This window comes from Excalfactoria chinensis, chromosome 4 (genome assembly GCF_039878825.1).
Source record: "Excalfactoria chinensis isolate bCotChi1 chromosome 4, bCotChi1.hap2, whole genome shotgun sequence".
In the NCBI taxonomy this organism is placed as follows: domain Eukaryota; kingdom Metazoa; phylum Chordata; class Aves; order Galliformes; family Phasianidae; genus Excalfactoria; species Excalfactoria chinensis.
Window position 1 is genome coordinate 33,687,731 of NC_092828.1, and position 23,897 is coordinate 33,711,627.

A 23,897-nucleotide genomic window follows, 5' to 3' on the forward strand; every position below is an offset into this window, starting at 1 on the left:
CAGAATTGTAGGGGTTGGAAGGGACCATATTGGGTGCATCAACAGTGGGAGTGTGCAGGGCTTGGGCTTGTTCTCCTCCCCACGCAAGGGAAATGTCCTCTGAAACAGCAGAAACCTGTGAGGCCACATGGAATCCTACCAGAGCCTGAGGCTGAGGATCCCGTGAGTGCTTGGGAAGAGATGTGGTAGTGATGTGGGCGATGGGCACTGGCAGCTGTGGGGCCATCGCTCAGGTATGTGTGGGCAGGGATTTTGTTAAGCAGAACTTCCCTCACTTCTTGATAGATCCAGGGCAGTGTGGCAACAGAGTGTATGAAGGATGTCAGAAAACAACTTCCTCTCACCATCTAGATATGGAACTGCAGAAATAAGAAATGCCTCATTGATCCTTAGAAGATTTGATATGCTCATATTAAAGGTGGTCTCCTTTAATTCACAAGCGGTTTACAGGTAAAGGAAATTCTTTAAAGACTGTTGATTTTATAAAACCTCAGAGGTTTAAGTATCCACAGAGGTTTACTTATCTACACTGAAATCAATGTAATAGAACAACTAATTAGCAATAGGTTGTATATATACAAATTTGTTTAGCTACCTGATTCCTATGAGTATTTTGTGATGTATCTGTTTGAAGCAGGCTGCAATTATAACCTCTCTATTTATAGAGACTCACTCTGAGGTGCGGACATACCAGTGTAGAACAGAACAAGGTGTTCTATCCAGCTGCTAGCTGTAACACCTGCGTTTCTTGCCTGTATCCAGCAGACTGTATTTACAGTCAAGCTTCTGCAAACCAAAGATTATACATTGTGTAAATGCAAGAGCCAATAAAAGTTGTGCTTGTGTACATTTATATAACTCCATGTGATAATATCCATGAAATACTGTGTTTCAGATAAACTGACTTATGTTTGTTAAGCTTGATTTTAATCCACAGCACTCAGAGAAGAACATTCCTTTCCTGAAATATTTTCTCCCGGTGAACATCACCACTCCTGAGCCTCACGCTCCCTTGCAAGAAGAAACTGCTGGCTGTGAAAGGATTTAGATTTAGCCTTTAAGGTCCAGGTTCGCAGTCAGTGTGATGTTTCTTCCAAAATGGAAATGCCCTGAGGAATTGACAGGTCTTAATGAAGAGATTTTTTTTTTGTTGTGGTGGTGGTTTGGGATTTTTGGGATGTTAAAGCAGCCTTGGTTGCTCTTTTCTGGTGTAATTATTTGCTCTCCCATCTTGAAGAATTCATTTCCTTCTCACCGTGTTTAAGAAATGAACAAAGAAATACATCCGCTGAAGAATGAATGCGATCATACTTCTGAATAATTACTGCAACTTCCCTTGTGCAAACTGGCAAAGTGTTTTCTCTACTTACAGTTAAAACAGGAGGTGGGCAGATACGGTCAATAAATAGGAAATGTGTGAGAAAATGGTATAAACGTCAAGCTGTATTCCCCTGAGTAAGGTGCTAAATAAAGATAATAGAGCACAAATAAGATTTATAGCGCTAAGCAGATTTACTATTTACTGTTCTGGACCTATAATTTAAATTTGGAAACATGCTGTGAAGTAAAAGAATAATAAAAAGGACTCGCTTTCATTTTGGAAAACTTAAAGAAGTGCAGTTGTAGAAAAGGGAGTTCCTTTCTCAAAGAAGATGTGAGAATGAGAAAGAAAAGCACAAGGCTACTCTGGAGTCATAGCTGGAAGCTCTGTTAGATATCAGGAAGGCTGTCATATCAGGAAGACAAATTTCTACCCCAGAGTGGACTTCAAAGGAAGCCTTTTGAAAAGAAATGTTCTCATAAGTAAATTGCAGAGCTCGTATCGATTCAAGGTTGAGAGGTTGGTACAACCCCTGTCCAAATATTAGCAGGAAATAAAGCTGTAATAACTGCAGCCTTTCCCTGACATCAGCCCCTTATTTATAGGCACCCAAAGGAGTCTCTACCCTTCAATGATGATAGGAAGATGGGCTTTATCTTTCTGTAGCTGAAGTTGCAAACATTCTATTACAAGCTCTGTTTTCAGGCTGCATTATAGATTTTATTTCTGAAAGTGATTTGATCTAAAAGACATCATGTTACCTGAAAATACTAGGAAAATTTTCCTGTAGGTTTAAAGATGAATAGACCTTGTATACTTGGGATAGGAATTACTTAAATTGTTCTTGCATTTAAAATCTCAACTATGTATAGATTCCTTAGGCCTCTGCAGCAGTTAGTCCAGGTCAAACAAAGGACATGAACAGCCGGGAGTGAAAGCTAACAGTAACACTGAGCTGTAGAAGAGAAAAGTCATCCAAAATGCCTCTGCACTGATTTTGTACAAAGATGCAGATGAGGGAGGTAATCTAGAGAGAAGAGTAAGTGGTTAAGCCATTTTTAATGAATTTGCTTTAAAGGTTGTTAGGAAAATATTTTCATAAACAAGGGAATAAATTACTTCCAACTGCTTGTTAAGGCATCTGTCTTGGCTTGGCTTCCTGATGCCTCTTGGCTCATGTGAGGGATGGGGAGCAGGGTCTGCTGCTGGCTGCCCTTTCTGAGCTGTGAGGGGCTGAGCTTTGTGCTCCCTAAGCAGCAGAGAAAGCTTCACTGTGCTACTCTGCTCTCTTGAGTGGCACAGGTTACTTGGCATTTCTGTGCCTTGTCAAAGTCATAAGTGTCTTTTCCAAAGAGAGCATTTGCAGACTTTTTTTTTTTTTTTTTTTTTTTAATGCTGCTTAACTGAGTAGAATTACCCTGAATGGACTCTTAAGTGGTTTCCAGGTGACCTCTGAGTGTAAGTGCTCTGAGCTCTGGGCAGTGCTAGAAGGACAGCTTTTCTAAGCTAACAACAGAAACAAGCAAAAAGGAAATGTTATCTATAAGCATTACTAACAGCTTAGCTATGTGAAAAAGCATATTTTCAGGTCATCTGAAAAAGCACTCTGAAGTCCCACAGCTTCACTTATTTACCTCATTAGCTTCAAGATTTCTCACAAACCGTGCACAACATCTCACAAAGCTGATGGAAGCTTTCACCCTCCAATTCTGAAGGTGTTTGCACCAGACGTCAAGGAGCTGATAACCAGTGTATAATTCCCTTCCTAAAGCTCAAAAGGCTAAATGACATCTGCCAAGAGTTTCCTACTTCTGATCCCTGTGGTCTTGTAAGACAAGGTCAATGGACTGCTTCCTATTCAGAAAGCCTGTCCTGGAGAAAGAGGCAAAATGCAGCCCAAGTTTGAGGCAGAGTGCTTCTTTTTTAGGACTGAGTTACCAATCTTGAAACCTTATTTTTATACCTATTTAAACATACGTATACTAGAAACATTATAGCCATACTTTCCTTGTAGTATTTATATTAAAAGGTGATCATGTGGTAACTCTTACTTACTAGTGCAAATTCTTTGTTGAGGATCATCTGCTCCACCAGTGACGACTCATTGTGGAAGAGATGAGGCTGCATGTGACTCCACATATGGGGAAACCACCAAAACTCATCCACAGATCTCAACAGCAAATCATCACCTTCATCTTCCTCCTCAGTGCCTGCAAAAGATAGAAGAAGAGAAAAAAAAAATAATAGAAAAGTAAAGCAGAAAATGTCCATAATTACTTCAATGGGTGTTTTTCTTCTTTGTTTTCAAGATAGAGGCTGCTATAAAACCTAGGGTCAGTAGCTCTGATTTCTCACTATGCTATGGACAATCTCTAAAATATCACAGAAGGAATGAGATGAAATACCATGGATGATGGCTATCTCTTTCTATTCCTGACACTATGTTAATTGACTGTATTTCTAACACAATGCAAGTTTTAAGAGTGAATTGCTGTTCTATGTAATAGAGTGGAGGTTTTCAGAAGTTCAGGCTCCCAGTGAAGATGGAGATTGGATAGGCTGCCCAGGGAGGTGGATGAGTCACTATCCCTCAAAGTGCTCAAGAGATGTGGAGATGTGGTACTGAGGAACATGGTTTAGTAGGTGATATTGATGGTAGCTGGACAGGTGGAATGGATAGTCACAGAGGTCTTTTCCAACCTTAATGACTGCATGACTTGTATTCACCTGCTTGGTGGCCCTGCAGAGTGCTGTGTACCACTGGCTTGCTAAAACTCATGCTTTACGGCTACCTCATTAACCTCAGCAAAGTGGAATCTTATACTTTCTGATAAAACATGAAAAAAGTTTCAAAAATGTGGTAAACACAAAAACAATGACAAAAGATCTACATTTCCTATGGTTTGATATTCTATTCTTGCCATGTTCAATCTCTAAGTTAAAAGGATTAAAATTCCTATGTTAGTGAAGAGTATCTGCGTTAGGCAGAAACATGTATGCTTATAACAAATCAAACCCACCTATCTAAGAAACGATACAGTGCTGCTTCCACACTGTGTAGACATATGTCTCCAGTGCTTTTTTAATCTAGGAAGGAAAAGTTATGTTTCCACTAACTTTATCCTCAAATTACTGAACAACATTCAGTTTATTGCAGTCTCCTGTCTTGTTCCTCTATCAACTTAATTTAAATGCCTTTATTTAGCTTCAGTCAAAGAAATAATTGTCCAAATCAGTCTACTGATGCAAACATGGATTGCTTTCTCTCTATGGGTCTTTCAGTGTTTGCAAAAATCATTGGAAGAAAATACTCCATGGATATCACTGTTTACCTTTGCGGTATGAAGCAGGAACACATAGAGATAGCTGTTCAGTGCATGCACTTCAGCTCTTGATTTTTCAGTTTTACAGGTCTGTTTTGAAGAATGCTACTACACAAAGGGAGCTTTTATTTGAAACTTTTGCCTAGCATCAGTGAATCAATTTATTCTCCTCCGTAGCATGAAGTTGCTCCCGCTGATGGGAGCGCTTCTGGAAAAGAGGGAAACAACTTTTTTGCTGGGGAACTTCTTCCTGAAACAAAGGGACTGGTGACTGCCCTGTCTGTTGCATCATCCAGAACTTCTGGATGGTGAATTTTTTTAATGCCTACTGTCTTGTTTCTTGGAATATATTCACTTGCACCCTCCCAGGGAAGTGCAATCAGAGGGGAGGTAATTAACATAGATGTTCCTGTTTCAAAGCAGGAAGAAGAGAAAAGAGTAAATATTATAAAGAACTGTGATTATTTGACATAAGATTTAGGCTGAATGATAATTTATTGCCTTATTAAAGTATGATTGTTTAGATACATTATTTTATATCACATTTTATATTGATCTATTTATGAATTTAGGTACAATTCATCAGAATTTGCATACATATATATTTTACCATAGCAAAGATCAAACAAGATAAAGTGTAACGCTTCCCGCATTATACAGACAGAGTGGTAAAGCTGGAATAGAAAGGCTTGAAGTTTAACACTTGGTGAAGTTTTCACTTTCTGGAGGACTATTTTCTTTATAGGCCACAAAACGAATTCTTTTTTTTTTTTTTTTTTTTTTTTTTTGGTAGAGGTATTCATAGAATACCTCTTTACCATACCTACAGAATGTTGTTCGTATGTCCAGTCTAAACCTCATCTGATACAACTTGTGGCCATTTCCTTGGGTCCTGTTTGTTGTCTGGCAGAAGAGGCCAAGCCCCTCCTCATCACAATCTCCATTCAGGAAGTTGTAAAAAAGTTTTTTGTGTTTTTTTTTTTTTTAAAGTCAAAAGTTTAATGTTTGTGAAGCGCTTAAATATTTTGAATATTTTTTTACCCAACATCTTGTTTAAAGTAGTGAAAGGTAAACAAGGAATTGTGAAGTTTTCAATTCCTGTATAAACAGTTTTCTCTGTGTGACTTTTTGTCTTCAGTCTGAAATCTGAAAACTGCAGTAGACCTACAATCAAGAAGATAAACATACATCTGCTTTGAAAGACAGTATGCACTTTGCCTGGGTGGATAATAATTCAGTGTTCAATTGCATGTAATAAATAAACCTTCATTTTGAACCTACAGCAACTTAGAGGTCTCAAGCTCAAGACTGAAACTAAGTTTGAAGTTGCCATCAATAATCTTAGAAATTTCAAATGTGAATTTTATCTCTTTTGTCAGAGTTTAAACAAGCAGAAGATATTTACTAAAACTGCATAACCAGTAGCCTGCGCTCTTTTTATTTTAATCTATTAGTCTCACATCTACAGTGCATAGTATTTCTGTGCTACAGGAGGGAATGGTGATAGCATTAAAATGTGTCATTTATTGTACTGGTATGCAGGCAAGCCAAATGGGATTGGTATTTGTCATACAGAAGTCAGTGGTGTCTTTCAGTGAAAATGCATAACTGTTTAATATGCCAGCACTTTCCCAAGATCATCTCCCTCCTGTAGGTTTAAAGTGATCTTAGTTCTGGAAAGGCAAGCAAAATCACACATTAAAGAAGTCAATAAGGCACAGCAATCTTGGTGCACTAATAAAACATGTTGAATATCTGATACTAAAAGCCTCTGGGGGTAAACGAGCTACATTTACAGTAATTAAAGAATACTTTACCATGTTTTATTTATTATGAGTCAATAAAGTGTATATTGCATAGAGAATACTTTAGAACCTTTCTGCTAAACTGATATGACAAATGCCACTGCTGACCTGCAAATGAAGTGCTCACTTAAAAACTTGAATACTTCACTGAGTACAGACAGCAGCGTGTCCCTTAATGGAGGCAATGGCATGCTTCAACTCATTAAGTAGTTTTGTGCTATTTTGGTATGCCTCGAGATCCTTAGGAGGGCAGGCAAACATGCATGTTCTCCTATATTCTCTTGCTGTAGTGACAGTAGTGAATCAAATTGGTCTGTGTTATACAAGCAGGGCAATGAAACCTGTTGGCTAGTAGGAACTGGCTTCGCTAAGAAATGGTAACAGCAAATGCAGATGAGTGGGACTGTCAGAAAAAGTGCTTTGGGAGGTAAAGTGTGCTTTTGTAAGAAAGCTTCACATTTTCTGCCAGCCACTGCCTTAATCTTATAATATTCGTAATAAATTATCTCCTTTTCTACCTCTTCTCCTCCTTGATTTGTCTTTTTGTGGTGGACACTGAAACGTCTGATATCAGCTTCACTTTGTAGACAGCTGCAATGGAGAAGCATCCTGCTTCAGAGCTGCTTGGAGCCTTGGGCTATTTTGTTTATTTTGCTGTATTAAGTGTATGTCCAATTAATCTCCAGAAGAGCTAACTGTACAGTCAGGTCAAGATGAAGTGAGCAGAGTACTGAAGGTCTGTCTCCAAAATTCTTCCCTAATCACAGGTCTGCCAGTGGCTTGTTATATGACTCCAGGCAAGTAATTCCATCTCTCTCTACATCTCATTTTTCTCAGACTCTGCTGCTTATTTCTTTAGTCTGTAAGGTTTCCTGGGCAGCAGTTGCCTAGCATTATGTGTCCGCACAAGGAGAAAACAGCCTGGACTTTCAGTGGTGCCTGAGAGCAACGGTAACACAAATGAATAATTTTGGTTTCCTTCCCTTTAATTATCTTTCAAATGATTTCTCATCCTTTTCTCTTCCAGGTTCCTTTTTACTCTTCTAATTGATGATGAAATAGAGGCATAAGGGGTAGATGACCTGTCTAGCATCATGTTCACGTGCTGGCAATGAAAGGGCAACTACTGCTGCATTTACATTGTGACATGGAATCTTCATCTTCCTGCTGTACTACTCAGCTACCTTGTGACTTGTTACAGCTAGGACCGCATCATTCCTTGCTTCTAAACTTCTCTCATCATTTTGCTGCTGCAATGCCTCCACATTTCCTCTAAACAATTCCCAGCCTACAAAGGGCCATTCGGGCAAGAAGCATTAGATGTGGCTGAATGTATTGGCAGCTGAGGATTCTTGAGTCTTAAAGATGAGAAAGGTGCAGTACAAGGAGAAGGACAGTATATGTCTCTGTTGCAGTGAGTCTCTAAATATGTCTCTTTGTGTTAGAGAAAAGAAGATGAAGGAGAAGGGAGGGAGAAAAAGGTGGAGAGGGGACATTGTGCAGCACAGAAGTGGTATAAAACAGAGAGAGAACTCATAAAAAGAAGGACATGAAAAAGCACCTAATCTTTCATGGAAGCATGGTGTAGGTGTACAATTTGTTTCTGCATGCAGTACAGGGGTAACTGTGTTTTAATTACATTTATTTTCATCTTGTTTTCCTTTTTCTTGGAAAAAGAATGTACTTCTGAACTGCATGATTCTACCTTCATCTTCCTTCCCGGTTTTCAGATTGTTAAAATAAATAACTTCTAATCATAACAAAATCTTATGTGTCCCATTTAAGTACATCTGCATCTATAGAGGTTATGAGAAATGTTTTCCTTTCAGTCTTATGTATTTCTTCCTATCTGTCACACAGGTAAATCTTTAGTATGTCTTCTCTGCTCTCTTGCCTTGTACAGAATTACAGAGATCTTGGCAGCTCCTTTTCTCCTTTTACAACACTATGGTTTACTACCACGTAACCTTCAGAAAAGCACCAACGACATCTACGTATTCCTAATAACTTCATGCATAGGCTATTCTTGCCCCAGTGGACAGCGAATGAGACCCTGGATGCTAAAATGGTGGAGCATATATTTCCCACTCCTCTACCGAGTCAGTGCTTTAATTAAAAAAAGGCATGTCTAAAGCTGGACTTAAAATCCTGTCACCTATTTATCTGTAGCTACCTGAGAACATGAAGTTCCTTCTTACCTGTATGGTAAAATTTTCCTGAAAATCCAAGGTTGAAGGTAAAATTTGCAACCTGAGTGCGCAGTAAATTTTGAGTCTCTAGTAAAGCCTGAAATAAATAAGAAATTAACACACATTTAGAAAAGAGAGTATTAATTTTTGAATGCCTCGTTTTTAAAAAATTGTGTCCAGCTGAGGAGATATAACAAAGAAGATCCTGTTAAATATTTCACATTTCATTTTGAGGTTATTCTTATTTTTTTTTTTATTTTTATTTTTTTTAACACTATTACAGTTAGCTTAATCTGCTCCATCAGTTTGATGATGTAGTAATGCTAGTAGTAGTTTCTAAGTGGTGAAGTACATGACAGACCAAAATGCTGTATATTATTTGCAATGATCTATGGCAGGACTTGAATCCAGTCAGAGATTGAGAGTCAGAGGTACACTAAATCACTAAGCAACCCACATTTAGAGTTATTAATGAGGCTTGATAAAATGTGCTTAAACTCCAAAGTTAGAAATACTGCTTACCATCCAGATGCGGAGGCATTGGAGTTTACTTACCTGCAGAAACATATTTGATTGTGTTTAATCACCAAATTCAGGGTTACTTGTCGAAGTCAAATTTTAACCTATGGTAGAAGTAACATCCATTTTTCTCATGACCGTAATTAAATTCATGTTTATTTTATTTCTCCTCCATGAAAAGGATAGGACCAATCTAAATGAAAGAGTGGACAAGTATATTGCTTACAGGATAGGTGTAGTCCTGGTAATCTATCTGAGTATTTTTTTGCACATGTTTCCAACAAACACAGAAAAAGATAATGGTTCTGTCTGCATGAGCTGTCTACCTCTATTGTTAGGTCATCATCTCTGTGCAGCTTCTAAAGATAGTCCTTGCTGTGCAGATGCCTGCTTTGAATCAGCAGCTCACATAATCTGGATGTGCTGTGTATGCAAGATGGATAGTGCATTCAACTCCCTATAGGTCTTGCCACTGTTGAACAGGCTATAAGCTCTATTTTCATCAGTTTTCCATGTCTCCATTATGTGGCTATCTAGAACTTTTCACATCATCTACTAATAACATTTCTATTGATCAAATGTTCATGTTCTAGTGATGTTCAAAGACAAAGTGATCACAATGATTTATATGCAGCCCAAAGTCCAGCTAAAGTTTCCTTTCATTTCAAAAGATTGCATTTTGTATGTTCATTAGGAATTTTCACTTTACACTACAGGAAGACAGCATCACCATTTTGTTCAACTCACTGGTATTAATTGGAAGGAAAGAACTATTTGTACCCAAAGTGTAAGTAGTCCCTTATAAAATGACAAATCATGGATTTAAGAAGCTGAAATGCAGATTGATGGCCTATGCAATCCTAATCCATATGGGAGCCAGGCAAGATCAGTGGTTGCACAATTTCTGATGTTTCCTTTGCACTGCACTGGGTTAGGAGATGCTGTCAACTGCTGTCAGCTTTCATGGTAGGACATTAACTTTCTAAAGGTACTGATTGTATATTAACTACACTATATTTAGAGGCTATGGACGTTGGAGCTCTAGTCTCTTCTAAAGCTTCACTGTCGATAAAGGTGTCATTTGGGTACCACGCCGCTTCAGAAGACGTCAGAAGGTGCGTCTTCATTTTACGTTTGTTCCAACAATAATGTTGATTGAATGTTAAAGAAGACTTAAAACAAACAGTGGTTATCAGCCATTGCAGTCACCTAGTGGATATGTTGCTAAAGGAAATAACAGTCTTATTGCAGTAAATTATGTGCTTGAGCATTGTGTATTGAGATACATTAAGTTTTCCAGCCTATACTGCCAGACATTTAATGAATTATCATTTAACTTCTGTGACAATTTCACATGTTGGTGCTCTATCTACATACTATATAAATATTCACCAACACATTTAACCTTAGCTAATAGTGGCATTAATCTCTAGGAAATTGAGGAATATCCCCAGTTGATTAAAAAAGTCACTAAACTGACTCCATTAGAGTCATAAGCAAAGAATCTGAGTTGTTATATGTTAGAATATAACCTCCCAAGCTATGTAGAGCATTTTATATATGTTGAGAAAGACTGATGGGCTGAGAAAAATCAATTCAATTTTTCTTTGAGGAAAGAGCACCTTGAGAAATTATCTTTTAACATATAGTACAAGAAGGTATGCAAAAGAACTGTCATTATATCACTTTATTCTTTTTTTTCTCTCTCTAATTTCCCTCACACTCACGTTTCAATAAGATCACAGAACTGGAAGATAGGCAGAAGCTTTACATCCCAGTGAGGTCTCATTAAAATTTCAGAGTGAGGATTAAGATGTAAATCCTGTAACCTGCAGTGTGTCAAGCATTTTTCTCTGTCTAAAGGGCAAATCTGTCACTCAAACTATATTTGCCTTGGTCCCAAATACTTGGTTTTATTGCCATTTCCATACATGCATATTATCTTAAATGATATGTGGCTAAATTTCATTTTCATGACCTCACTCTGTTTTAATACTAAGAGGATACTGTTAACCTTATTTATTTTGTCACTGCTTACCTTTTTGTAGAGGGTGGGAAACAGCATTCCAAAACACCTCCCTGGGTGATTAGGGTTTACCTTCCCTACTTTCACAGAATATATATTTGAACAAAATTTCTAATGACCTACGCTGCCCTCACCAGTAAATTTGCAGAGTAAATAATTAGAACTTTATATCCTACAGGGTACAGACTTTAACAGCAAATAGTACCATGACAAGAAAAGAGCTGATGACTTTTTTTCATCATCCTCCTTGCATGCTTGTGAGTGATTAAACCCCTGCTTTTTGGTGCTGAAACAAGGATGGCTGTTGTTCAAGCAGGGTTGCTGCCCACTGGCTCCTGGGTGTTGCATCCTGGAGGAGTTCTGTGTCCCTGCCATCTGGTGCTAGAAGTCTTTCCAGGGCTCACAGCCTTCGAAAGAGGTGGAAGGTATTTATTTTATTCTAATAACACTCAGGGAAGGATTTTGCAGGATGAGGAAGGACTATTGAATTTTAACAGCTGGAAATCATACCTGCCACCAGGTGTGAATACAGCTATTCACACTCTGCTTAGGTCTTGCTGTGCTCTCCCTGCCTCTCCTTGGCGGACCTCATTCCCCAGAGCCTCATCTGTCTCCATCCCTGTCACCACTCTCATTGACTTTGTATCATGACCTCAGGACTCGATGCTATCACTGAAGGAGAAACTTGGAAGCTTGACTGGTAGGCACAGCCCACAACTTCAGAAGAAGGAGATTCATACAGAGAAACGTAGGAAAAAAGCATGATACAACTTATTTTGTAGAGGAGTTTTTTTTTGTTGTTGTTGTTTTTTTTTGTTTTTTTGTTTTTTTTAAATTATTTTTATATTTCCACTTTCCATAGTATTTAAATCCTATCTGCCAACGTACACCTTTCCTTCAGAGTCAGTAGGATTACTCATTTTCCTTCCATTACTGAGTCTTAAAAGAGTTCTAAGTAGAGGAAGGCTGTTTGTAAGTGTTGAAGGCTATGGAAGAATGCAATTAACATTTTTTCCATTGAACAGGTAGGGGTGTGTTAAACTAATAGCTGTTTGCTCACCATCGCTTTTTTGTTGAACAGTTAAGTAAATTGTGCTAGATAATTATTGTTTTCCAAGAAAAGAACCGTGGAGCATATCTGCATGTGGACAAGCTGGCATGTCTCAGTGCCAGCCTAAGCAAATAGCTTCTTTTTTATATTTATTTATTTTAGGTATTCCAGATTGTTCTTTCAAATACAAACAACAATTGCCAGGAATATCTCAAAACTTGTGATTTTCTTTTTGTTAATTGATTCTTTATTTTGTCAATGAAGCCTTTCTCTGTGACATCCACGAGATATGGTTTCTTCTTAATACTACATTTATATTCAGCAGTATTTCACATTAATCCATATAATCAATTTTTGTAGATTTGAAGTTGCTGTGGTTTTTGCCTCCATAATTGGTGCATCTATTGTGCAGAAGTGAGAATTTTTCTGCTATGTCCTTGTTAATTATAACTCTATCCTTCATTTACATAATAAACTTTTTGGGGCAATTTCTTCAGTAACATTTCATGGCTAATAGGAAGCAATTTGCTTTCCTTTATTAAGTACATTAAAACTTCATGCCCCAGACATCATTGACTGTAAACATTTGATTCTGCTCAAATTTAATGCACCAAGGCATTTTGCTCTGCCATATTAGGTTTATTTATGTGCTATGTTCTGGATTGTTAGCTGCTAATGAGACTTCAGCTCTTATTGCTCTGAGGCCTGAACACTAACCTCATTTTAATGAGTTCATTATTTGCTGCCTTCCGAATGGAAGACAACAAATTTTCCTTTTAATTAAAGGTCAAAATACCTCTGGCTAAGAAAAGTGAAGAGGTTATCAAATCCTTAGAGAAAGTAAAAGAATGACTTTTTTTTCTGATTTTGATGCAAACTGTGGGCAGGCCAGATTGAGGTAGAAGATATTTCTCAGGGGACCAAAACTCCAAATCTAACTAAGCTAAATGACAACAACACTAAAGCATGGTGGTTACTGTTCCCAAGATGTGGTAACCACCACCCACCCTCCAGAAAATAAATAAATAAATAAATGGGGGAAAAAAAAAAAGTAACAACTAAAAACCAAGCACACACACACACACACACACAGACACAAACCAAAACACTGAAAGTTGGCCAAATAATTAAAGAGGCTCTCCTCCTAACTCAAAGGTCCTTGTGGATCAATACTAGTACTGGAGTCTGAGCCATTGTTAGCACATCTGGTGATTTATAGAGTGAAGAGGGCAGATGATGGATGAAGCAAGACAACAAAAATAATCTCATATTTCTTATTGGGGAAACTGGGGCAAATGTACTCAGTGCTGGGGGTTGTTTGTAGTGAGAGAGGTATATGCAACTCTTGTGTGTGTGTGTGTGTGTGTGTGTGTGTGCGCATATGTAAATAAAAGGGATAAGTGAACCTCTTCTTTGAAAACACAGGCTGGAAATTCTAGTTAAATGCAAAATATAATTAATTAAAGGAATTAACATGCAGCCCTTAATCTTTGTTGTGCATTTGATACCTGGTCACCACCCTAACTGCAGCCTAACCTAGAGTTAGGTTGATTTATGTACCTCTCATTTGACAAGCTGCTCATGCCACAGGTAGTGGTGTTAGAGATGTGAAGAGCCTTTGTGAAAGAAAGCAGTAGTGTCTGTGTGAACAGCTGGTGAAAACTGGTTAAAATTTGTTTTTGGAAGAAAATCCAAATGTTTTGTGGAACAGACATTGTTTAGGACAAAACCTAAAACTGTCAAAAAGTCCTTATAGCAGCTTATAGCAGTTCCCACATAGACAAGACAAAATTCCTTACTTTTGCAGACATTTCAGGGACCTTCCCGGAAGGGATTTGAATTTTTCAGACTAACAAAAGCTCAAGAACTTGGTAACTAGAGATTCCCATCTCTATAGCAAGAATCTCTGCAGTCAGGGTGCCCAGGATCCCCAACCTGTGAGGCACTTCACTCACTAGATCTGCCCAATGAAACCTGATCCAAGATTACCACAAAGCCTGACCATATGGCTGCATTATGTCGAGAAAGAAGAGAAAGGACACAGTTCTTAGTAGAGTTTGAGAGGAGATCAAGGGAAGGAGAGGAATGTAGGTATTTTTGCTTTTCAATGTATCTATAACTTACTGTCATCTTGAGTTATATTATTTCCTCTGAATCATTCTTGGAAGCATTTCTGATGTGGGAGGATGTGCCAGTGGCAGGCATCCTATGGCCAAGGTTATGTAGCCCCATCACCATCTCTGGGATATGACTAAGAATCTTGTCAAAAATGGGCTAAATTCCCATTACTCAAAGTCATCATTCATTTAGGAGTAGATCCTAGTGCTGGGTAGTAGTTCCAGTGCTGTAGTTTTTTCTCTCTTTAATGTGTATGTGGCATAAAAAGTATACATGCTACCCATATATGTGGTATTATTCATTTGTATGTACTGAAGATAAAAAAAATAAGCAAATATGTAAGTGTAGATATTCCTTTAGAGAATATCTTCCTTTATATGATGTTTATATACACTGCTTAGCAAAGAGGACTTTTATTTGGTACAGGTTGCCCAGAGAAGCTAAGAAATGTATCCTTGGAGACGCAAAAAACAGGAATGGACAAGACCCTGTTCAAATTGATCTAACTTTCACATTGCCTCTGCTTTGAGCAAGGGCTAAGACTTGATCACCTCCAGAAATCCCTTTCAGCCTGAATTATTTTAAGATTTAGTGAAGCTTTGCCCTGTATTTTTCACTTCAAGGCAGTTTCCTAAAGCTCCTGTTATACATACTTGCTATTAATACCAAGAAGTCAAGAAGTGGGCTTTTTAGTTTTTTGTTTTGTTTTGTTTTGTTTATTTATTTATTTATTTTTTTGTTCTGAACATCTGTCTTTAATGCTTTTGCAATTATATAGCCTGAGGTTCATTTACCAGCTGTTCTGGGCAGAAATTTGCTGGTGGTCTGTGGAAAGATGGAGGATAACAAAATATAATTTTGCTCCTGATTTCCAGCTGTAAATGTGTAGGAAAAAATAGCAGGGCAGCGTTTCTTTCCACTGCAAGCAGATGTCATCAGGATGTGATGTTTGATTGCCTCTTCCTGTTCTTGTTTCCTCTCCAAAATCTGTGCTCAGAAAAAATCTGATACCACATCTTTAAGTCTTGGTGACTTTCAAAGCCAAAGCAATCTTCGTATCACTTGAAGATAGCTAATCCCAGTCAGCATTATAAGGCTAGAATGAAGTAGCTAGTTGCTGTTTTCTCAGAGGAAAACTGAATTTGAAAGAAGTATTGAGTAGCCTAACATCATCAACAGATTTACTGGAAGGCCAGGATCCTGGGTTTCCCAGATTCACCTTTTGTTTTGAAGAGAAAACTTCTACTGTAAGAGGTAGAATCACATCTACTGTTCCTTTCCTTCCAAAAGGACAACACAGTGGTGAGTTTATAACCACTGTGAAGTTGTCACTGATTTCTGTGTTGTGAAGATTTCAGCCCACTTCACATTTTTATAACAGAACTTTAATAGAAAATTCATTAATACCACAATGGAGAGATTATAAAGAATTAACATTGTTGACTTGCTAGATCTTAAAAGCAGTTTAGGTGATAAAGTCAGTCAAATCCTTAATGAGATTTTAAAATCACTTGTACTATTTACCCTATGTCAAAACTGATTTGAACGGAAGTTAACCAGGCACCTAATCAATGTGCAGCACTCGACCTCACTGATTTTCTTTCTCCGTTATGCCATTTTTCACATAATGCAATATGCAAATAATGTGATTCCAAGTACTGACTGCAGACCACACACCACACACAAGAAGATGAGCGACATTTCAGTGACAGATACACTATGTTTGTGAGAAGGGACTTCTTTTCAGATTTATTTCTATGGAGTACTATGCTAATCTATAGCTCTATATAAATAATTAATAGGAAGGTCTCTGAACAGAGCCAGCTCTGTCTGCAGATCTATTTTTTTTATTATGGAGCTATTACTTGAGTCTGTTCAGCATTTCCCATGAGTAGCTGTCTTAGTGTGAGGTCTGGGAGGATATGTGGGTTTATTTGAAGGAAGAAAAAAGTCATGTTTTGCACTCATATGTAATATGTTTGTTGCAAACAAAAGAATGTGTTTTTTCTTTATGAATGGAATGCTCAACTTGTCAGATCTGTTTCTTCTGCTCTTTAATAATCCCATCCTAAAATCGGAAGACTATCAGGAATTCAATTGCACTTAATTCAGCACAGAGGAATGCATCCGTTTCAGTAAAGGTTTAGCTGCTTTCAGTTGAATGAGATGAATGGGGTGATACTGGACCAACTTTACCAGTTATTCGCAACTAACTATCTAAAAGCATTGCTTGAGAATTCAGAAAACAGCTTTTGGTGTGGTGTTCCTGGGGCGATGATGCCATGTCAGTGACACAGAAACACTGAGAGAGCCTTGGTCAAATGCATACCTGTTTATACAGGCAAATAGCCAAGGCTTTTTCATTCTTTGCCCTGGGAAAGGGGAATTCACAGCCAGTGGTCTTGTACTTATAAGGTCTAGCAACATAAAGCTCAAAGAAGGAGAAAGAGGACAGTCTAATGGGGGTGAAGTGTGAATTTCAGAACAAAAAGCATTAATGAAAAGCAGGGGAATGCAGTCCTTTACAGCTCTCCAGCAGTACTTGCCTGGGGACGACCAAAGGCATTTGGTATGGGAGCAAATGGCAGGTTCTGTAGGTGCAGGGCATGGCTGAAATAGCTACCTACTTTAACTGATTGCTATATTATGTCAATGTTATCTGCAGAAAAGATGTATAGACATTTGGGAAATCACTGAAGGTCTTCAATTTGGACCACTACTGTTGCTGGAAGATTTTTTGGAAATGCTATTCTGGTCTGCTGACAAATCATGGAAAGAGAAGAGCCAGCCTGTGCCAAACTATGCACATTTCCTGTTCCCATAGGGGCAAAGCGGACTCCTGGCACCAGCCCTGCTGCAGGGCAGGTCCCTCGAATTGTCATGCATGCAGCCTGTGGCACTTTCAGCAGTGTAGTAGAGGGCCTTAGAACTTGTCTCTTACCCAAGGATTTTCAGCAAAAGAAATCTCTGCCAGCTGTAGATTTTTTATTTAATTTTTAAAACAAATAGCATTATCAGGAGTGCTTACTCTAATTTATAGAGCCCTCCCATTGTCCCTTAGACCACTTACCCCCTAAAGGAAAACTGTGGTAAGCCCTTCTGAACAGGACTACAAGTCAGGTGCAGTTTCCTTGCTAGACCATGTCCACTTCTTGTGACATCAATGTCAACACCAGATACATTATAACAGCCTGTCTATTATTTGAACCAGAATTTAATGACAATTCTCTTTGAGTTCTAGCATAAGAGGAGCACTACCATCAAAATATTGAACAGGAAACCCTCTCAAACCATTTTGGGGGGGCAACATAAATATTAAAATAGCATGCTAATAAAATATTCACATTCAGCAGTTTTCATTGCAGCAGCCATGTCAGTCATTGAGCTGCATGTAGCTAATAGTAAGACACGGAGATTAAGGTTTACAGTTTTCTTTCAAGAAGTGCTCATGTCATGCAAAATAAATAATTAATTAAATAAATAATCAGTCTCCCCATCTTTGGCACAATGCAAATATATAGTAAAGGCTGAGTGACACTAATAACTACATTTTCTTTCAATTGACTATTTTTTCCACTCTTTTTTCTTGGTTATTCAGAATTACTTCTTAATGCAAAAATACAGAAACGAAAAACTATTTGTTGGGTACTCTGTAATTTTAAATTATTTAAGAGCTAGGCTAATGGAGGCCACCTTATTGGTCTTCTTTAGTTTATGGATTTGCATGTACTAATGTTTGATCTGATTGGGTTTTTGCTCCTATACTGCCATTGGAAATCATTTACTGCGGTAACCTTGTCATAAAAACTCCTTCAAATTCTTATTGCAGATCTTTATCTGAAAATTCTGAACTCCCACCTGCCCTACATAAAATTTGTACTTTAAATTTACTCCTTTAAACCTAACCAATGTAGTTGTTTTGCAGTGGAATTAAGGTTTGATTTTGTCTTGTTTTTTAAGCACTGTCATACTCTACACATACATATACATACATACATACTACACATACATACATAGAACAGAGGTGGTATTTTCAAATTCAGATCTGTCCTTCAGTTTTTAGAATGGGCATTTGTGTGATGGCAGATATAAGCAGTGGCTTCTAAGAGGGTGCATCCATTTGTGTAAATCACAGGCTTCTAAAACTTGACTCTCTTGGGTGCTTTTTGTCTGTGAAAAGATCGTTATAAAATCACACTCTCTGTGTTCAAAGCTTTTCAATATCATTATCTTTCTTATTGTTAGTTACTGGTTTCCTCTGCAACCTCTGCTAAAGTAGGTGAGTGAAATCCAGAATCATCCACTCCCTTCTACTGCCCTCACACATCACTACTACCATCCAAAACAGCTGTCTGTGGGTTCTTGTATTTTTCCATTTGCAAGCTTGTCCATTGCCATCCTCTCTGAAAATCAGAAGCCAGGAAGTCTAAGTCAGTGGAACACTGAGCAGCATCAACTTCAGCAGAGAGCTGCTGACAGGCAGGCACCGCATTTAGAATCATAGAATCATAGAATTATCCAGGTTGGAAAAGACCTTGAAGATCATCAAGTCCAACCACAGCCTAACCAGTACCCTAACTCTAAAAACCCTCCACTAAATCATATCCCTGAGTACCACATCCAAACAGCTCTTAAACACATCCAGGGATGGCGATTCAACCACCTCCCTGGGGAGCCTATTCCAGTACCTAACTACCCTTTCTGTAAAGAAGTTCTTCCTAATATCCAACCGAAACTTGCCCTGGCGCAACTTGAGGCCACTTCCCCTCGTCCTGTCACAAGTCAGTAGTGAGAAGAGACCTGCCCCCCTCTCACTGTAAGAACCTTTCAGGTACTGGAAGAGGGTGATAAGGTGTCCCCTCAGCCTCCTTTTCCCCAGACTAAACAGCCCCAGCTTCCTTAGCCTCTCCTCATAGGGCTGATTTTCCAAGCCCTTCACGAGCCTCTTTGCCCTTCTCTGGACCTGCTCCAGTACCTCCATGTCTTTCCTGTGCTGAGGTGCCCAAAACTGAACACAGTACTTGAGGTGAGTCCTCACCAATGCCGAGTAGAGGGGCAGGATGACTTCCTTAGTCCTGCTCACCACACCATTCTTGATACAAGCCAGGATGCCATTGGCCCTCTTGGCCACCTGGGCACACTGCTGGCTCATATTCAGCCGACTGTCCATCAGCACACCAAGGTCCCTTTCCATCTGGGAGCTTTCCAGCCACACTTCCCCAAGCCTGTAGGGTTGCCTGGGGTTGTTGTGACCAAAATGCAGGACCCGACACTAGACCATATTGAAACTCATTCCGTTCACCTTGGCCCATCGATCAAGTCTATCCAGGTCCCTCTGTAGTGCCCTTCTCCCCTCAGGCAGATCAACACTCCCTCCCAGCTTAGTGTCGTCTGCAAACTTACTGAGGGTGCACTCAATCCCCTCATCCAGATCATCAATGAAGATGTTAAACAGGAGCGGCCCAAGCACCGAGCCCTGGGGGACGCCACTTGTGACCGAACGCCCAACTGGATTCCACTCCATTGACCACAAATTTCTGCTAATTACAGATCCCTGAGTCCCCGTGGACTTCATAAACACAGAGGTAGACCCAGAAGCATTGGAGATAGGTGGGAGCAAGAAGACAGGCAGCAGATATTGTCCTTTTCAGTCCATTCCTGCTCGTCTATTTCACTGTGTTGTTCTTGGAGGAGAAAAAGATGGATCCTGTATGGGGAGAAGTCACACTTTCTTTCACACTAAGTAAGAATGTCACTTTCAGCAAAGTTATAACTGTTCCCTGGGATATTTTGGGGGGCAAAGTAATACCTTAAAATTGGTGAAGGTCTTTAAATGTTACGCAATGTTTTTGACAGTGTTACAAGTGAAATACACGTTTCACACAGTCTTTTTTGCAGTTACTTCCAATGATCTAATAATGCTTTTATTTTATAAAAAAACCCATTTTGTATTTAATCGTCACATTAATTTTATAGATCCTCTTTAATTTTCAGTTGTTTGGAGTTATGCATCCGGCTACAGTATGTGGAAAATGTAACTGTGCTTGAACTGGAGTCCCTGCAATGGAGCAGTAGGTTCACATGAATCTGCCAGTGCCACAGTTTTCTTCACTCTTTAACAAAAGTGAATCTCACTTGGAGACTCCTCTCAACAGGCTTTCCCTGGCACTGGAGTCTTCTCTGCCTTCATTGATTATTCTGAAAAATGCAGTTTACAAAATCTTTATGGGCAGTGGAGTACTTTGAAAATCACTAAAATTAAATGTTATTTGGTAATACTTCTGGGCTGTTTGCTACTTCTCTACCAGAGCTTAACTTTTTTGACCCTTCTGTCTTCTTCATGTTTCTATCTTGCTTTATCTAGGGAGATCACTTCAATATTTGATTGTGTTTGTTGGCTGGAATTGGAAGGGGAATTGCAAAGGCAAGTGTTTTTGCTTTTCATCACACTCATTTCCTTGGCCAAAGTTCATGAAAGACATGCTGTCTCCGTCATGTCCTACAGGTTTCAAACTTAGAGTAGAGCAAAATAAAGCCTGTTTTGTTTTTGAAAATGACTTCAAAACCTCTCCAGGTCTGAAAATCCTCCCACTTAACATTGCTTTATTATCCTTCCCAGTACTTACAGGCAGCATAGTAGGTTGTCCAATGACAAAAACTGTAAGATTCAAAGCAAAAAGGCAATACCAATAGCAAGTTTGCTAATCTTTTTCCTTTCACACTCTGATAATGTTATTATTCTATTCAGTTCTCTCAAATGGTAATATCAAAGGCCAATATGTTCTTCAATAAAATTAAGCCAGATCATGAAATGCAGCTAACAGATTTGAAATGAACTATTTTTTATGTTCCAGTAGGTTGCTTCATCATAAAAGCAAATAATTTTAGGTAAAATGGAGAACAAATCTCTACAAACTAATAGCCAGAGGAAATATGTCAGGTCATAGATGTACAGTTAAAGAGTATTATAATGCTATTTCAAGAAGTAGAAAAAAATGTACCTAGAGCAAAACTGAAGTACTGCAGGGTTTTGTTGTTTTCTTTTTGTTGTTGTTGGGTTTTTTGTTTTGTTTTTTGTTTTTCAGATTTGACTTGATTTGAGATATAGGGGTAAAAAATCCCGTAACAGCAACAAAACCTCATTTTATTGAGGTACTAAAGCAGTACCAAGTAATTGTCCTAGAGCATGAAGGATTATTTTAACACTTCTAGTGGCCACTGAGGAAGGAAACTTCTGATAACTGAGCCCTTCAGTCTGGCAGCAAACCAAAGACAAATCTGCGGGCAGTAGGTAGGTCTAGGCTTCTAATGATTGTGACAGATGAAGGTGGATACCTAAACTGATGGATGAAATCTTGTTCCCTATGTTATTTAGAATGTCAAGGCAGTCCCCCTTGGCCTTCCTAGCTCACCCTTGTGTAGATGCCCATGTCAAGCTGGCAAATCCTCAGCCACTAGGGAGAGAACCCGCCTGGCTTGCAGGGCTCTAGAGGTGACCCTGAGCAAGGGCAGCTGCTGTTGGTGGGAGGTCTGGCAGGGAATTTCAGCCAGCTAAGAGTAAAAGAGGATTTGGATGAATTTCCTAGTGTTTGATGGAGCTCATCCCTTTCTAGATACTGCTAAATCATTCTTGACAGGGATGACTTATCCCCAGGGCTCCTAAAACTGCTTCTGACAAGCAAACTTTTTTGCTGTTGGAATGTGTTGAATTTCCCCAAGCACTGAGCATCTTTGAAATATTTCCTGTTAGAGAGGTATGCTTGTTCTCTGTTTGAACTCTTCAATCCCTGCTTTTCTAAATTACACAGGAAGAATAGTGTGCTATGCCATTAGTACACAGCGTGAGTTATTTGTTAGGAGAAATAAACATTTCCAGCAAGCATGTTTTAATCAGAGGTTGTTTACTGGTATCTTTTACTACTTGCTGGATGATGTCTGTATTTAAATGGGAAAATAACTTTGACATTTCTTACTGTTTTCACCAACTGTTCATTTGTATGAGAACTTCTAATTCCCATGGTATAGAAATCTTCCATAGGTCGTAATTTTGGCTGAAAGATTGAAACCACGACTTAGAAGAAGAGAAGTCTTCCAAGCACAGCAATGTCTGATGACAATGATAATATACTGAAAATCTTTGTTGCTGAAGTTTCCTATCATAAACCTTACAGTACACATACGTATATTTCTATTTCACATCAGTGAGGACATCAGCTGTTAATATTCATGGTGAATAACTTACACTCAGGAACAGTGAAGAAGGCTCACCAGAATATTAAATACTGTCACGTAATTACTTTAGAAAATGAGATGCACAGAAAAGACAGGGAGGTTGTTTCTTTCTTTGTGATTTTTGTTTTGTTTAAAGTATTCTTATTTTAAGGCTGTCCTCACGCACTTAGCTGGTGGGCTGAAAGTAGCATTACTGAGCCAGTTAACTTTGAAATCTTACTGCTTTAAATCTTAGTCATTACAGGTAGCATTTTTCTCTCTAAATATTCCCATTGAAATCTGTGCAGGCACTTGCAGTGTAAAATATGATTTCATGTAACTTAGGTTCATTAAAATGTGAAAAATATGTTCAGCAAAGTATATACCTTTTAATTATAGGCGTTACACTAAATTTCCAGTCATTTCTGGAGAGGTACTATTACTCTCACAGCTGTGGGGGAGTGCCATAATTATATTTTATATGGGAGTAGCTCCTTGAAAATCATAAATACTGAATTGTTCTGATAGGTTTCATTTGGCTAATGCTCTGCTACCCAAATGGGATTGTTTGACAAGGTATACATTCAAATTCTAGAAAGGATTTGCAACTGTAAGATGAGAACAAAAATAGGTGTTATTTTTCCATTGTGGAAAATCTTCCTTATTGCTTAAGCTCTGATATAGACTGTACCTTCCCCTTCCTTTGCAGTTCCTCTCCTCTCTCAGTGTGTTTCATGCCAAGGCCTTTTTGGTATGAGGTCTTAGGATCAGCAAGCAGCCAGTGGAATGAGTGAAAAGAGAGTACTTCTGTGTAAGGAGATTCAGCTGTTTCATCATCAGTTTTATGGTATTAGAAGTATTAGAAAACTGACTTCAATTGTTCTATGCTGAACCTTTTCCAGCCTTTTTGTGTACATGTAGATGTACATACGCACATTTGTGTCTGTATGTATCAGAGTGAATTGAAGTCTTTTCACACTCACAAGCTTGACACGGGTGTAACATAGAATATTGTCCAGTACAACAGTAGAAAAAATTAAGTTATGAAAAAAGCAGTTATGAAAATACATGACTTAGCCATGAATTTTTGCCCAACACATTTAGCCAGTTAAATGGTTACAAGTGATGTTAGTCCAACCTGGTGAATAGTAAAAGGATAGTTGATCAGCACCATCATCTTGTACCCCCATGTCAACATGGTGAGTTTTTATTGAGTTTGAAGAGTGCCCTGTGCAGTATACAGGAGTTTGCTGGCTGCACTAATGCCCTACAATGCAAACCATAGCAGTAATGGCAAAACAGTAACAAACTCTCTTTTTAAAGACACTTTCTTT

General features: G+C 38.6%; 1 protein-coding gene across 1 annotated transcript in view; it reads right to left on the minus strand.

Annotated features, from left to right (window-relative positions):
• The window catches only part of LOC140251865 (bifunctional heparan sulfate N-deacetylase/N-sulfotransferase 4), a 108,291-nt gene that overhangs the window by 50,751 nt on the left and 33,643 nt on the right, over positions 1 to 23,897 (minus strand). Inside the window, exons 3-4 of the mRNA XM_072336025.1 lie at positions 8,648 to 8,735; positions 3,377 to 3,531 (exon numbers count right to left, since the gene is read on the minus strand). Coding sequence (XP_072192126.1) covers positions 3,377 to 3,531; positions 8,648 to 8,735 — 243 coding nt within the window. The remainder of the gene's footprint in view (positions 1 to 3,376; positions 3,532 to 8,647; positions 8,736 to 23,897) is intronic.